At 49.3% G+C, this 12,160-nt stretch overlaps 1 protein-coding gene across 1 annotated transcript in view; it reads right to left on the bottom strand.

Moving 5' to 3' along the window:
• The window catches only part of NTN1 (netrin 1), a 179,954-nt gene extending 168,294 nt beyond the window's left edge, over positions 1–11,660 (bottom strand). Inside the window, exons 1-2 of the mRNA XM_069483376.1 lie at positions 11,552–11,660; positions 10,022–11,103 (exon numbers count right to left, since the gene is read on the bottom strand). Of these exons, the coding sequence (XP_069339477.1) occupies positions 10,022–11,039 (1,018 nt within the window). The 5' untranslated portion in view covers positions 11,040–11,103; positions 11,552–11,660. The remainder of the gene's footprint in view (positions 1–10,021; positions 11,104–11,551) is intronic.
• Positions 11,661–12,160: the final 500 nt, after the last annotated feature.

The following is a 12,160-nucleotide window of genomic DNA, read 5'->3' as shown; positions in this document are numbered from 1 at the left end:
TCTTCTGAGGGAACTCCGGTGGCAGGGAGGGTTGGAAAATATATCATTCAAGTTATAGAGCTGCTTCTAACTGAGCAGGGAATGGAGTGGGGTCAGTAAGTAGTGAAGACTGGAAAAGTCCTCGGGAAGGCAGTGCATTCCACAGGAGTACAGAATATCAGAGCTGAAGATGGTCTTTGTAATCCAACCCTTCATTTTACACAGAGAACTGAGGCCCCGAAAAGTCAAGGGACTTGTTTGTGCAAAGTCACCTGTGCTTCCCAGTATTCACAATGTTCCCTGACGGGGGTATACAGACTAAAGATGAGAGGCAATCTGGCACAGTGATGACAAGCAAGACGCTAGAGCCACACTGCCCAGCTTCCAGTGCCAGCTCCACACCTGCTAGCCATGTGACCTCAGGCAAGTCACCTAACCTCCGTGTACCTCAGTTTCTCCACCTATAAAATAGTGTGCAGACGTAAATTTGTACAATCACTTTGCACTAAATGTTTAACCACTTTCTATTAAATATGAACAGATACCTACACCCTAGGACCGAGCAATTCCACTTCTCGATACACACACGGCAGACGTGCATCCAGATGTACATCAAAAGACATGGATGAGTATCATCACAGCAGTGCTACTTTTAGCAGCCAGAACCTGAAAGCAACCCAAATGTCTGCCATCAGTGGAACAGAGAAGTACACTGTGATACATTTATATCACAGAATACTGGGCAGTAAATGGAACTAATAAACTACTACTGCACTTGGATAAAGACCACAAATGTAGTATCAAGTGAAAGAGGTCAGAATACGATTCCACTTATATAAAGTTCAAAAATAATGAAAACCAGTGCATGATGGACAGGGGGCGTGCTAACTGCAAGGGAACACAGGACAGCTTCTGGGGTGCTGGTATGTTCTCGATGTGGGTGCTGGTTACGCAGGTGTGTGCACACCATAAACAGTCTTTAAGCTGAACACTTAGGATTCATGGGCTTTTCTTTACATATGTTATACTATAGTAAAGAAATTTGCTTAATTATAGTAATAGAACCCACCTTATAGGGCTGTTATGAGGACTAAGTGAAGTTCTTAGAACAGAGCATGGCAGCAGTAAAGGCCATAGAATGTGTGCTGTTAACAGCCCAAAGTCTAGGATCAGAGCCCGCCTCTAGTTCTCCTCCCTGTACCCTTCCTCTGAGCCCCCTGTCAAAGCAGAACACAAGGGCTCCTCACAGTCCCCACCCTACCCAATATATCAAAGTGGTCCCGAGCTGGGTTCCCAAGACAGGTATCAAAGGCACAGAGAACTTAAGTAACTTGCCCTGGTTCACATTCCTGGTAGAAATAGGACTCAAACCCAGGCAGTGTGAAGCCAAAGACGGGTTCTTGCATCATAGCCCCTAATACATGTATCTTGCTATTTCATATGTTATTAAATAGAACGTGTGCTCTCTGATCTTGATTTAGAACTAAGGACTTTCTATGGATCAGGAAAATCAGAACTTGCTTTTCACGTACATGTGGATCATTTCTTCTGCAGACATCTTCGGTTAAAAAAAACAACCACCACCACCACCAGCTCTCTACCCCTCTGGTTCAAATAATAAACTGGGATAAGAAATACAGAGGACTGCTCAGTCCCATTCTTCACTAGCATTTCTGGCTATCAGGATGGCAACTCTGTCCAAAAACGTGGTTTAGGAAGGATTGATTTTTGCGGATTGGATTGAGAAGCAATTTCCTTCCTCATGGCAGCCCAGAAGGCCAAGCACTTTCCCACAGTGAATTCTCTCTGGGTCTGATCCGGAGCGAGACAGGGCAGGGTCTGGGAATAAAGAGTTGGCTGGGATCGACCTGCCCACCTCTGAGGTCTGGCTTCAGGGAGAGGAAAATAAGTTGACCACAAGGCTGAGGGCAGGGGGGCCGGTGTCCAACAGCTCTGCCCTGGGGCCGTCCAACCCAAAGGTACTTTCATGTTTCACAGGCCAAATTCTGTATCTGTAAACACAATGTGTTTCCTTTTTCACGCTGGGATTGGAACTGTTACTGTTCAGCACTTTCTGCACCAGCCCAAATGTAAGCAGAGCACTGAGGGCAGTGGCTTGCGAAGAGTCCTTGTCCCTCGATACCACACAGATGTGGTTGTGAGTACAGCGAACAACCTTCACGTGGGAGAAGCCCCAGGAAGGCTCAGGCATCAGGGCCCTGGCCCAGGTCGGGGCATAATTTCCTACAAGTGTCGGGCAGTGACAAGTTTTTGTCTCACAATCCAGGGCGGTTCCCGGAGGACCTGCCCAGGAACTTCAGAGCTGGCGTTCCTGGGAAGACCCCTCTTCTCAGGGAACCATCGTCTCTCAAATTCTTGGCACGGAAGAAAACAAAAACACTACAACAGAACAAACGCAGCAGGAAAATGTGATGAGGACTAAAATCCAATCCTTCTGTGGTACCGGAGCCAAATGAAACCTGCTTCCTCTCAAGACCCTCGGCACCTCCCGTGTGCCCTGGACACTCAGCAAAGCTCCTCACTCTGGGGGCCCATCCACGTTCACGGCTCGGGACAAGTGGACAAGTATTCACCTTTTCACGCACACAGCCTCTTTGACAGAAATGGCATCTACATCACACTTCTCTACATCCCCACACCCAAAAGAGCCACCTGAGCAGTGAATGCTCCAGAAATGTCCACTTAAAAGGTATTTCCTTGTCTGCAGGCAGGTGGAGAGGGAGGGGAAGATCTTCTAGGACCAAAAATGGCAAATAGTTTTCATCTCGTGGGCTAATTCTGCCTAAGGAATTATATTGAGAAGGATTCCAATACCATAAGATCATTTATGTCAGCCCTGGTTTTAGCGACAGTGCACGTGCTAGGTGCTCATCACAGCCACTCCCAGGAGCAACAGATGAAATCACAAGCCCTGACAACGGTAATCAAACATGCAGGAAGTGTCCGACGCTCTGGGACTTCAAATATGGAACGTAGCACAACATATAGGCCCTCGGGAAACTAAAAGAGATCTATCTCATTTCCTTATTTAGGACTCGGTTATTTAAAGCCAGCCCCTTTAAAGGTCCCTGTGGTCCTACAGATTGTCTTACTTAAGTGGAGAGTCTCTGGAATGTGTGAAAATTGGACACGACAACCAATAATCTCTCTTATCTGCAGGCAGAAAAGGACCCGGGGAAAATCTAGAAAATCTAGCAATAGCACCAGCCAGGAGTAGACATGGACAGGCCCCCAACTAAAATGTGACCACGTGCATAGGGAGCTGGGACCTCACACAGGCTAGTCCTGAATCCTCTGGGGAGACAGACTTCCTTCCAGTGCCTTCTTCCAGCCAGGCATGAGCTGAGCTACGAAGTGAACTGGAATGTTACTTTCTGCCTTTCAAAGTTCTCACCCAACAAATTTACTTTAACCCCTTTAAATAACCTGGAAGCCTACTATACTTACAGAACCATCTTTTTCCTTCTTTCCATGTACAAATGCACTGTAAAATGAATTCATTTCAACCTGACTGTAACTAGTACACTAATTCCAACAGCAGAAGGCTCAGGGATGGCTGGGGATGGCCCGTCACAGGCAAAGGCAGAGAAAACAATGGAAAAATTCCTTGATGGTACCCCTGAACCACAGGTACACCTGTCCCCTTGGAGGGTATCTTCCTTTGCGCGCTGAGTGCCAGTGGCGGCCTCTGATAGAAATGTCCATCGTGAGGGAGGCTTAGAGCAGGAACTTAAATGCTGGGAGAAAAAGGCTCTGACGAGAGACTTTCTGCATCTCATCAATCACATGAGCACAGAGGGTAGAACTGACAGAAAATAATGCAGCCAGGGCTGAACATACATCTAGCCAAGGCCTCCCAGGAGCTGGGGACAGAAAGGAAGCAATCTCTCTACAGACAGCCACTACCCACTGGAATAGGTCTCTGCCATTTGACACGGGGGGAAATTCACATAAATTATATAACTTTTTAAAGGCAAAATAAAATCTACTTCTGAGTTTACAACAGAGATACATTTTTGGAACAAGAACACAGGAATGCAATGCTGAACTCACTCCATTGTGCTGCACAAGTCAAACCTCAGGAAGCAGATAGCTCTGAGGCGAATGTCCACGTCCAGGACTGTCCAGGCAGCCACTTATTTCGAGCACTATTCAGAACAACCATCCCTTATACCCTCAGAGTTGCTTATAATAGGACACCGCTTTTATGTGATCAGCCTTCGAAACAAACGCTGCTGATACCCCCTGCTCTCTATATGCAACAGTGTAGCTGAGTAAGCCAAGATGTGTCCTGCAGACTTGTCCACACTTCGTCCTGTTTGTGTAAAACTGCCCTTTGGTGGCAGGGACATCTGTTTTTGAAAAGCTTCTGTTCCTCATGGCAATCTGATTAATTGAAACAAAGGACATATAAAGCACCTAGGACAATGCCTGGCACTCGGTAGGGGTTTGTGGTCTGTCTTTAGGATGCAACCTGACAGCCACCTTCGACTGACATTCTAAACCCTGCAGTTTCCCGGCCACCCAATCCAATGCCATGCCTTCTGAGGCCGCGGAGACCACAAGGGCTTCCAGACGACAGACAAAATGTTGTGGGCCACTCTACAAGTATTAGGCTTAAGTCCTGAGCATTTCAAAAGCCTTCCAAGACCTCCCGTCTCCTTATAATGAAAGGCGCTGCAGAAACCCAAGGTATGATTATCCCTTCTGAAAGGAAGAAAAAAATACTGGCTCACAAAATATCCGTACTTGTGCATCCACAGATAAGGCTGTTTTATAATCCAGTTCCCTAGAGAGCCATTTATTTTGGTGAAGCCAGTGTGCATAGCAGACACTGTAAGAAGCCATCAAGATAACACGAATAACAACCCAGCGGACTTTTGAAGTGTAAACATAAAAGTCTATTAAGAATACAATGTTGGTTTAATCCCAAGGCAAAAAATTTACTTAATGAAAAGCACAACTCATCTCAAGAAGGAAATATCGATACCAGCTGTGAGCAGAAAATGAGGGGATTCCTTCCAGGGAACATCTGAATTTCAACCCACTGCCTTTCCAGTATTTACTCTGGACATAAAGTCTCAAATACTTTTCTGAGGATCTCATTTTTCTACAGGAGGAGGAGGTCAGAGAGAAGTCTGGGCAGGGCTAAAAGAGAACTTGGCAGAGCCTGGAAGTGCACAGACCCACAGGTTTACCCTGACAAACTGGCCTCCCTTCTCTGGGTAGAGCAGGAAGCAGCCTCCTTGCTTAGAGGTCCCTGCCCAACAGGTGCTAACGAGGACCCCAACAGACACCCTCACTCCAGCTGCCCTGGGGCCAGTAGAGATAAATGACAGCCTTGTGCTGCTGACTGGAGTAAAGGCACCTAGTAGCGCCACACCAGAGACCGGACATCCTGCTCCCAGTCAAACTCCTCTGTTTGGCAACAATACTTTTAATCACTTCCTGGATTTTTTCAGTAGGTTCTGGTGAAGCAAAGGAATGGTGAGCACAAGGATGAAAAGAGAAACCCTTCTTAAAGGGGAGCTTTGATTAGCGGCTCTGCTTCACCCCCTTTAAGAGAGATGTCAGGCCCTGAAATCAAGACAGACTTGGCCATCAGCAACACTTGTAGATGCTGAGAACCCACAGGAAAAGTATTTAAACCTTCTTCACTCATAGTCATAACCCCTGCCTCCCACCAGGCCTTATGGCTGAGATAAAGGAAAATTTCTTATATACAACTTCATATGTAAGTATGTATGAATCTAACCTAATCTAATCTAATGCAACACAACTAGGGAACCTCCTCCAGTTCTATCAAGAAGTAACAGGTTGTTCCAGCTTTTCTCCTATACGTGGATTCATTCATTCATTCATCCATTCTTCCATCCATCCATCCATTCATTCCATGGAGAGGCAGCACAGTGGATGCAATAAAACCAAGCACAAGCATCAGGCTTCACCACCTCCTAGTTACGTGGCTTTGGGTAAACCATTTAATATCTCTAGGCCATGGCTTCCTCACCTCCAAAATAAGGACAATAATAGCGTCTATCACTAGCATAGTCAGAATGATTAAATGACTAAATTAATGGGAGTGCTTGGCAAAGAATAAGCCCTCAAGGATTAATCATCATAATGATAATAATTATAATAATTACTATAACTGTTAAAAACATTCACTCATTTATAGCTATGTGCCAGGCTCTGGACTAGGCAGCACATAATTTCAGCCTTATGATGTTGCAAGGGTCTTTAGTGGGGCATTGGATTTCTCATGGCAACACCCCCAATATAACCTCCCTCTCTTGCCAGGAATGGGGGTGGACCCAAGCACCAGAGCCATTTACAGTCTGAGGATTCCCCACACCCCCCGTAGCCATGTTTAAACAATTATGAGCAGTATGATATTGCAGGTACCAATGACCATGGGGGGGCCAGCCCAGCACAATGGTGCTCGTCTTGCACAGACATCTTTTGTGTGGGTTTTGGGTTACGGCTAGGCAATGCAAAGCTATAGAGTGAGTCGCAAAACAAGTTTTCATAAGCTAGACCTGTCATAAGCTATGCAGGGGCTCATGCTGACATCCCCACAGTAAGATTAAACAGCATGCTTCGTCAGGCACTAAATACTAACACAGCTCCGACGTCAGGGGGACACTGATTAAAACTGATGTCAATAATTTATGAAACACAATATGGTCTTCAGATGCTCTTTTGAAAAAAAGGAAGACGAAAAAAAAATGCCTAGAAACCCAGGTGGTTTAAAACTGTTCATGCATTTTCCCTTGAATGTACACACACCCCTACCATGCATGGGTGCTTCTTTACACGATAAATGTAAATGCACATGTGTATAAAAGCATGTGAACACTGCTGATACATATGGGTGGAAGAAAGTATTTAGTTATTCCACTGAGAACTGTCGAGGCTGTAACATTATACATAGTCTTGTCTTTCATATTGTTTTGAGGGTTTTTTTTTTTTCCGGAAGAAATCCAAAATTGCGTTTAAAATAAAATCGGGCTTTACTAAAGTTCACATTTATTCTGTAGAGAATTTGACCTTGAAACAACACCAAAAAGAGAGCTGGACCAAAGAAAGCATATAGGATATGTGCATTTCTTAGTAATCTATTAAGTACTTTAGCCCTGTGTGGAAGGACTATTCAGTCAAATGATAAAATCAACACATTTTTTAATTTTAGGGTTTTGTTTGGGGGGGGCAGGGATTAACCTAGTAAAGGGAGCCACTTTAGTCTATGATAAATCATGTCTCATTATTTTATAAAAGCAAAGACAGGATAGCCTAGTAATAGCCTCGTTTTTATCAAGATTGATGTTTGGAATAAAAAAATATATACTTCTTTACTTTGCCTTAGCTGTAAATACTCTGGGTAGCTTGACTTTATATGTCAACAGTGTGAAATTCACAAGATGGGATTATGTTGGGGGAAAACATTCTGAGTCTCTGATAGTACAAAGTTAGTGTCTGAAGGATTTATTAATGCTTTTTCCTAGCACAGTGCCCTTTAGTATCTCAGAACACCTGTCAAATACTAATTCATTCACATATCTCCACTACAAGGCCTTTTCATAAAAAGCTCGACCTTTAATTGTAAATCACTCCTAAATTGTCCTTGCTGGCTTTCTCTTTTACAGAATGATGGAAAAATCACTAAAACTTCAATTAAGACTTTATGAGAACTTCAATCTGATGTTCCCAGCTATATCTGCGAGGTATCAGAACATCTATTCAAAAAGGAAACTATAAATAACTTTCACATAGTTGAATTGGCTTTCCTTTTATGAGATGACTGAATAATTGGCAAGATTTAAAGATACTTTAACTACCGGGAATTAAAATAACTTCACTAAAAACCAGAAAAATATTGTTAGCTGATCATTTGTCATGTAGATTATGTACTTATTAGGCCTAATTAAACTTTTTGAACAAAACGCTTACTAATTACATTAGTTAATATGTTGATTGCTCAATTTGGCCAAAAAAAAAAAAGGTCAATCTAATTTGTGTGCATAGTTAGTGCTTTGGTCAAAACACAAAATCCTAAACTAGAGAGATTATTTCAAGTGCTTGATGATCGATCGTTATAACAAATGCAAGTTTCGTCTCCACATCCAAAGTGACAGGAAGAAGACATGGGGGTGGGTGGTGAATCGGAACAATACCAACGCTAAGAAGCTAGTAAAATTTTATCACAACATCAAGTGTATTCGCCTCCATGTATTCACTTGCATTTGTCCAATTAGACCCTGCTGTTGACAATGCAAAGTCATCTTTCATATGCACATACAAACTAAAACTGATAGCCAAACCCTGGGAATTCCTTTAAATGTCAATAAAGGGTTTTTACGCACAAAAGGAAGAAAAGAAAAGAGGGAGGAGGGGGAAGAGAAGAGATGGGAAAAACCAACATTTCTGAGGGAATTGAGCAGATCAAAGGAATTTTATTCTCAAAGACCACTAAATTGGACTATAACTACTCTCTCTCTGTGTGAAATCTTGAAAAGTGCCTTCAAACTGGAAACCAGTCCTGTCCCTCAAACGAGGGGGATGAACAATTAGGTCTGCAAAAGCAGGACATGAGGGTAAAAATGGAGGCCTCGCCATGCAACAGGAGGCACAGGCTTCGGCAGACCAGGACGCCTGTCTGGGCCTCTGTGTCGACCCGGCCCTGCAAGACATGTTTTCCATTCGCTTGCTCAAAAGTCTGCATCCACAGTCATGAGGCACAAACTATTCGACAACAACATGACACAATTAATCAGAACCAGACCTAAAGACGTGTGTTTGTGGGGACCAGCAAACTTTGCAATGTGCCTCAGAGGGTGAAGCAATTGAAGAGACTCACACTGGCTATTCGGGATTGGGGGGAGGGGGAGGCAAAATCTATACGCTCACAAAAGATGCACACCAAATGGTGCACTGACGGACTACATAATTTTCATTAAAATGAATGTAGGATTTGGAAATTTATGTCTCATACTGAAAAACCAGGGTATTGTCTTACTACCTTCCCCTCCTTCACCACCACCACCCCCTCCCACGGGGAGAAACTGATGTCTGAGAGTTTCTACAGCAGCAAAAATCTTACAATTCAGAAGTAGAACGTATCCTTTTTTTTTAGCCTCATTTCTGACCCAGACGTATTCACCAGTGCCCAGTTTTGTCAGATTTCTCTTTCAGGAATTGAAACCCCATTAAAAAGCGAGAAAAAGCTGGGCCCTTAGTTAATTCAAAACTGTTTAATTTCACCAAACCCTGAAGCTAACAAAAAAAAAACCTGGTATACTTTTTTAGACCACGATTGAATTAGTTTAAAATAATTACTGAACTCTCCTTTGTAATCTGTAGATAGTAATTAATTGAAATCACATCACTCTTCTTTTGCTAATACAAACACGCCGTTCAAAAGAGAAAAAGAAAACTTTTTTTCAAACCATAAAAAGACAAATGGAGGGTGCAGGAGTGACATTCGTCTAGTGCCGGGTGCCCAACTGGCCCCGAACTACAAATAGTTCTTTGCCATCTCCCAAGGGATTTGGGTTGTGGAACTGGAGCTTTCCTGGGACTGGCCCGGGGTCCCCAACTGCGTCCCAGCTGCAGCCTTAGGGAAGGGGGGGTGGGGCGGAGGTGAATCCCAGGGTGCAGCCAAACTGAGGAGAAGGCAATCTATGTTTGCGTTTGGATCCGGGCTTAGGAAGACCCTATCGGCAAATTTTCTTCAAAACCCCCTCCCAGCAGCATTTCTCCCGCTGCTTCTTGGCTTCGCAGAGGGCACTGGGTGCAAACCTGGGCATTCACAGTTAGTGCCACGCGAGCGAGTGGACCCGCTCTCAGCCCTCCTGGGTCCTGGGCATCCCTGAGCGCGCCTCCCACCGTTCCCACCACATCCCAGCAGCAGGCAATCCTCGGCTGCGGCCACCGCCCGCGCTCCTAAGAATCCGCCGCTGCGAAGCCCAGCAGCCGCGCCCGTCCCGGTCCGCCGCCGGCTTCGCCTCCGCACCCCACTCACCCACGCACTCGTTGGCCTCGCGGGCCGTGGCGCGCTGCCAGGGCCGGTCGTAGTGGAAGGGTTTGCAGCGGTCGCATTCCGGGCCGGCCGTGTTGTGCCTGCAGTCGCACACCAGGCTGTCGTCGCGGTCGCGCACGCAGCGGGCCGCGTGGCCGTTGCACTTGCAGCGGCCGCCCACCTGCAGGTCGGACACAGCATAGAAGTACGAGTCGCGCGCCAGCTCCGAGTCGTCCTCGTTCTCGTCGCCGAATGTATGCAGGCGGCTGAAAGCCACTCGGATGTCAGTGGCCGTGACCCAGTCCTGCAGCACCGGCGAGTTGTCGAAGTCATGCGCCGAGGGCCGCCCGTCCAGCGTGCTGAAGGCGATGAGGCCGCCCGAGAGCGGGCGCATGTCGGTGTGAGAGTCGGTGCACACGGCCTCCTGCTCGTTCTGCTTGGTGATGGGCGCGCGGTGTGGCCGGTTGTACATCTTGCGGCACTGCGTGGAGTAAAACTGAAAGGGCACCCACGTGCGCCCGTAGTCCATGGACTTGTAGATGGCCATGGACTCGGGCCGCGGCGAGCAGAACTGCAGGCTCACGTAGGTCACTTCGAACTTCTTGCCCAGCGACAGCGTGAGCGTGACGTTATGCGGGAACTGCAGGTAGTTCTCGGACTGCCAGCACGTCAGGTTGTGCGGGTTGTTAAGGTCGGTGAGGAAGGCGGGCGGGTGCGCCTTCTTGGGGTCGGACGCGTTGCAAAGGTGGCACGAGCGCAGCCGCTCTTCGCCGCGCTCGCTCACCACGCAGTAGCGCGCCGGGGGCCGGCCGCAGGTGCTGGACACGCGCACGTCCTTGCCGAAGGCTGCATTTACAAAGTCCGGGATGCAGCGGCGCGGGTGGCCGTTCTCGTCCGAGCAGGGGTCGGGCTGCGCCGCCTGGCCAGCGAACATGCTGAGCCCGGGCCCGCCGCGCACCGCGCCCACCAGGCACGCCACCGCCGCCAGCGCCGCCAGCGCCTCCCACACTGCGCGCATCATGCTGCGTCCAGCTTGCCCCAGCCCCGCCGCGCCGAGGAGTCGGTCCGCCTGCCGAAGAAGGCGCCTGCAGAGAGAAGGGAGCTGCGCTCAGCTAGCCCGCTCCACGCCCTCCAGCCCTTGGCGAGCGGGGGCGCGGACGATCGCCCGGCTTTCCCGCACCACACCCACCGCCGACTGCCCGCCTCGCTCCCGCAAAGTCCCGCGGGCAGGCGAATCCGGGGGCCTCCAAGCCCGCACCGCCCGCGCCCCTTCTTCCCCGCCGGGCAGAGAGCCGGGGCGGCGGGAGAACGCTTGGCTTCCCCGCCACCGCCCTCTCCACGGTGCCCGTGGGCCATGCCCGCGCCCATCTGCTCGTCCACAGCCAGCCCGCCTCGCACCCCAAGTCCCGGGTGCTGGAGAGCTCGGGGGCCCCCGAACCCGCACGGCCCGCTCCCCTTCCTCCCGCAGCCTGGGCTCCCTCTCAGCTGCCCCCAATCGCGTCCCTGCCGGAAAGTCCGCGTTCGGGACTTTACCTCTGGAGAAGGCAAAAGAGAAAGAAAAGTTTGCCTGGGTCGCCGGGGAGCCCGCGCGCCGGACGGCGGAGAGCTTCTCGCTCGCTGCTAGCAGGCGCGTCCTGCCTCAGCGCGGGCTTGCCAGCTCCATGCCCGGCGCGGCCGCCGCTGCCCCAGCCCCGGCCCGGCCGCCGCCGCCGCCGCCGCCTCCTCTCTCGCCCGACTGACGACGCTGCCGCCCGGCTCCCGCCGCTCCTGCCGCGGTCGCAGTGCTGCCCTGCCCGCGCCCGGGGCGCACACACACACTCACGCTCGCTGGCGCGCTCTCACACACACGCACGCACGCCCCCGAAGGCGCCGCCGCCGCCGCCGCCACTCGCGCTGGGAGTGGGGGGCGGAGGGGAGCGCGGGGGCGGGGGGCGGGGCCGCCGGGCGGGGCGCCGGCCAATAACGTCTGCGAGCTGCCGCCAGCTCGCGAGCAAAGTTTTAACCCCGGGAAAGAAGAAAGTTAAAGGGAACCGGCCCGGGACGCGAGAGAGGGAGAGCGCGAGCGGGTGGGAACCGGGGAGCCCGAGAAAGAGCGGCAGAGACAAAGAGAAAGCCAGAAGAGCGCCCGGGGAAACCCCGGAG

This window comes from Eulemur rufifrons, chromosome 9 (assembly GCF_041146395.1).
Source record: "Eulemur rufifrons isolate Redbay chromosome 9, OSU_ERuf_1, whole genome shotgun sequence".
In the NCBI taxonomy this organism is placed as follows: domain Eukaryota; kingdom Metazoa; phylum Chordata; class Mammalia; order Primates; family Lemuridae; genus Eulemur; species Eulemur rufifrons.
This window is presented reverse-complemented; position numbering and strand designations above follow the sequence as displayed.